The sequence below is a fragment of the Diabrotica undecimpunctata genome, chromosome 1 (assembly GCF_040954645.1).
Source record: "Diabrotica undecimpunctata isolate CICGRU chromosome 1, icDiaUnde3, whole genome shotgun sequence".
NCBI classification, from domain to species: domain Eukaryota; kingdom Metazoa; phylum Arthropoda; class Insecta; order Coleoptera; family Chrysomelidae; genus Diabrotica; species Diabrotica undecimpunctata.
The window spans coordinates 314,046-318,251 of NC_092803.1; the positions used below are offsets into that span (position 1 = coordinate 314,046).

At 31.3% G+C, this 4,206-nt stretch overlaps 2 protein-coding genes across 2 annotated transcripts; one reads left to right on the forward strand and one right to left on the reverse strand.

Moving 5' to 3' along the window:
- Positions 1 to 845: 845 nt before the first annotated feature.
- On the forward strand, positions 846 to 2,541 carry LOC140442998 (putative peptidyl-prolyl cis-trans isomerase dodo). The gene is made up of 3 exons (XM_072534005.1): positions 846 to 995; positions 1,189 to 1,392; positions 1,457 to 2,541. The coding sequence occupies exons 1-3, from the start codon at positions 941 to 943 to the stop codon at positions 1,675 to 1,677; spliced, it is 480 nt and encodes a 159-aa protein (XP_072390106.1). The 5' UTR covers positions 846 to 940; the 3' UTR covers positions 1,678 to 2,541.
- Positions 2,542 to 2,607: 66 nt separating this feature from the next.
- Positions 2,608 to 4,113, reverse strand: mRpS29 (mitochondrial ribosomal protein S29). Its single transcript, XM_072533989.1, has 3 exons — positions 3,376 to 4,113; positions 3,009 to 3,292; positions 2,608 to 2,845 (listed from the first exon to the last, which is right to left on the reverse strand). Exons 1-3 carry the CDS (start codon positions 4,051 to 4,053, stop codon positions 2,638 to 2,640), a joined length of 1,170 nt encoding a protein of 389 aa, XP_072390090.1. The 5' UTR covers positions 4,054 to 4,113; the 3' UTR covers positions 2,608 to 2,637.
- Positions 4,114 to 4,206: the final 93 nt, after the last annotated feature.

The window sequence follows — 4,206 nt, forward strand, 5'->3', positions numbered from 1 at the left end:
AACCAAACCAAAACAGATTGTTTTGTCATTTTACAAAAGGGCAACTACCTTTCAACTGTTCCTAACCATTTACTTTATTAGGTAATTCCGTGAAGATTTTCTCTTTTGCACATATTGTATTCAATTAGTGTAATATTTTTCGATTGGATAAACAATTTATTGTTGTATTAATTATACTTTTATGCTTGGTGTGAGTTTTCTGACCCACTTTCACTAAAATGTATATTATCAAATAGCGATGCTTACGTATGCAGAACTAGCAAGGTTCTTTTTTTATTCGAATGCAAATTATTGGAACACCTACATTTTTAACAGAACAAAAGGTACTCACCTGTTAATAACACCCTCTCAAAAAACAGTAATTAATAAACTTGAACTTTAGTACACATTATTCACAAAAACAACCGATGTTAACGTCTGGTAATATTTTTCAACAAATTATCACTACGAAAGTATTCTACAATAGCAAATTACCGAATTATTTTATTTAATTTGGAGGAAAACGCTCATACGTGTCGAATTCCTCAGTCAATCGAACTCCACTAACAACTAACAGTGATTGGCGTCCCTACAGCTGATTATCAAATAATTGTGACTATCTTCAGAGCTATTAGAATATACCATACACACGTGGGCGCTTTCCCAAACTACACTCTTATTGGATATAACCAGATCCATAAATTTGTAAATTATTTTAAACACCAATCAAATTTAAAATTTTTTACGAAAATACTCGACGTTTTATTGATACTACCGTAAATGAACGAGCTTCAGTAGTGGTATGAAGTTCTGTCAATAGTAAGTACTGTCAACCTTTAAAACAGAAGTATTTTATCCTTCTTTATACTGCTTGTGACAATAGAGAGAGACAATCACAACTGCAAATGACCGTTAGTTCATTGGAATGTCAAAAGGAAACCAATTGTGATAACAAATAAAAATGGCGGACGAACAATTACCTGCCGGGTGGGAAAAACGTCTTAGTAGATCAACTGGTAAGATTTTAATAGATAAAATTCACTTATTAATTAAAAAAATAAATTCTATATTTATCAGTTAATGTTCTGTTCCTTTAATTCGCTTATAAAATAAATTATTAATAGTAATAGATCTAAATCCTCTATTGGTAAAAACTAACTCATTTAGTGTAAAACTCAAAGACGTCTTATTCATTCTCTTATGTTTTAGGTCAACATTATTATTTGAATATATATACGAAAGAATCTCAATGGGATGCTCCTGATAAGCCAGCAGAACCAGTGTCATCTAGTGGTCCAGAACAAGTCCAATGTTCACATTTGTTGGTCAAACATAAAGATTCTAGAAGGCCTTCTTCATGGAGGGAAGAGAACATTGTGCGCACAAAAGATGAAGCTCTAGATATCGTTAAATGTAAGTTGAAAGATGCTTATATATTATTTACAATTAGCTAATCCACCATGTCATTTTCTTTTAGCATATAGAGAACAAATTGCTCAAGGTAAAAACTCATTTGCTGAGTTAGCGTCAAAATACTCAGACTGTTCCTCTGCCAAAAGGGGTGGTGATTTGGGACCATTCGGTAAAGGAGCTATGCAGAAACCTTTTGAAGATGCCGCTTTTGCACTTAAGGTTGGAGAACTCTCAGAACCTGTGTTCACAGATTCAGGAGTACACATTATATTGCGCACTGTCTAATTTAGCAGTAGTCCAGGCTTGCATTTTGAAACCATTGTTGAACAAAGATATTGCTAGTAAGAAATTTATGTACAGATAACTATTTTTTTTAGTTTCTTTGGAATTAAGATATATTCAATAAACACCTGCTACAATGTAGCAGCTGCAACAGAAACCTTATGTTTATCTTTCATGGTAAAATTTAACTGCAGGTTTACAGTTCTGTTGGTATTAGAAAAACATGCCCTAGATTGAGGAGAGAGACTTTTGTCTGAAGTTAAATACTATATATGGGATTAAACCAAAATTGATTGCAAGTAAAATCACATTTTTAACTGCAATTTGATTCTATATCCACTCCAGAATCATTTTCAAAAAATAGTGACATGTGTTTTTATTATCTAAAGTTGTTTAGATAACTGAATGTTGTTTTTTGTAGACTTTTATCCTATTTTATTACATCTAGAAATTAGATCCCATTATCATACAAATATTAACTATAGAAATAATATTCAAATTATTATTTATTAAGTCAAGAACTATCGAATTTGTACATCAATTACTTTGCTGTTGCTATTTTTACAAGCCTTTACGATAAGTAGTCTTAGATATATTTAATATGGTTTCAAATTGTTCATTGACAAATTCAATCAGATCAATATACTTCCTCTTTTTCACCAATATAAGCCTATCATAGTGTGAATATCAGTTTAAATAAAACAATATATATATCTGTGAATTCTAATTTTTAAGTCTCCGATCTAATTTGAGAGTATGAGAAATGATTTTGTTGTTTTTTATTGCATTTATTGACTTGCTAATGTATATTTGATTTTGACTAGTATTAAATGTTCAATTATCTATTAATAAAACTTATTAAATGACCTTGGTTTCATTATACACTTTTTTCTTTTACAAGAAAAAATTCACATAAAAATATAAGTAGATAGGTAAAATAAAAATAACACTTTATTGAACTTTCTATAATGGTGCACAAACTTTCATTAATCTATAAGGATTAGAACCACTAACAAACTGTACTTCCTCATCTAATCCAGGATAATCTTTGACCCATTTCCTTTCTCTGTAATAATCCATACAACTGGTCAGTTCTTTTTTTGAGTAGCCTGGCACATGTACTGGAACAAATGGATCTAGATGTTCAAAACCATCTTTGCCGAGCAAATACCTAAAAAAACAATTTAAAATGACCATTTACCTTATGCTCAAGTAATGACATTCACAACCACAGTAGTTTCAAAATTTAGAGCAGACATGTAAGTTATGTTTGGGAAGTATTGCACCAAAAGTTACATTTATTAGCTGCGAAATTGAATTTAAAGAACAGTTACCTAGGCATATGTGATATCTGATCTTTTTCAGCAATTGCTATTTCATCTACAGTCACAACAACAGCTCCATTATTCCAATCAAACTTTGTTAAATTCATAAAACCTTCGGTAAGGGTCACTTTTTGAGGATGTACCATTTCTTTTTTCTCTGTGTATACTCTGGTGTTAGGATAAAAGAAGGCATTGAATCCATCAACTGCTACCAATGTTTTGAATACTCCTCTAACAGAGAGTGTTTTAATTTCATCACATAAGGCTACTACAGTATCTGAAGCATATTTCACCTAAAAATAACTAATAAAATTAGAGATATTTAGTATAAGGATAAGGGAAATATGATTTGCATATATTACAATAAAATGTTTACCCTGTTTATTCCGTGATCAATAAGTTCAGAAAGAGGAGAATCCTTCTGAGTTATTTCTCTCTTACTCCAAGCATATTCTTTAGTAGTTTTTGCCTCTGGGTTTGAGAGTATATGGGAATTCTGTGTTTTGAAATGTAGCAACCAAGCGGCAGCATCTATATTCAAATCAACAAAACCTTCTTTGGTATCACTGTTGCTATATTCTTGACATCTACGCATCCAATTGCCCAGCCATGGTATATGTACAATGAGGTAACCTGCTTTGTGAGCATAATGTAGAACATGAGCCAAACAAAGCGTCTTACCGCTACCTTTTTTGCCATACAAAACAAATCGTACTATGGGTTTGGAATAATCAACAGTCTTTAGGCAATTTATAATGTCTAGGGAGGGTTGTCTGATCATCAAACAAGTTTCATTGAATGTTTTAGTTTGTACATTAAACGATTTCGGAATACCGCCATGCAAAAAGATCTGTTTTTTTTCCTTCTCTGATATTTGATAGAATTGAGCGATATGGTCACTTGTGTGTTTTAAACAGTCTGATTCACTAGTTCTAAACCTTTGCAATTTTTCAATATTTAGAAGTATTGGAGCACTTGATAGATTACACACTGGTACTTTACGAGGTAATACATTTTTTGGAAACACTCTGATTAGGACATTAAACTTAAACATTTTAACATTTATTACTTCAAAAATTGAAATAGGTTAAGCTGATCTTATATCTGAAAAAAAGAAGATTTATAAAACTACAGAAGAACTTCATACCTATTTCGGATAATGTACATGAATTTGAATGTCAAATTTTCGTATTCTGTGATACCGTGA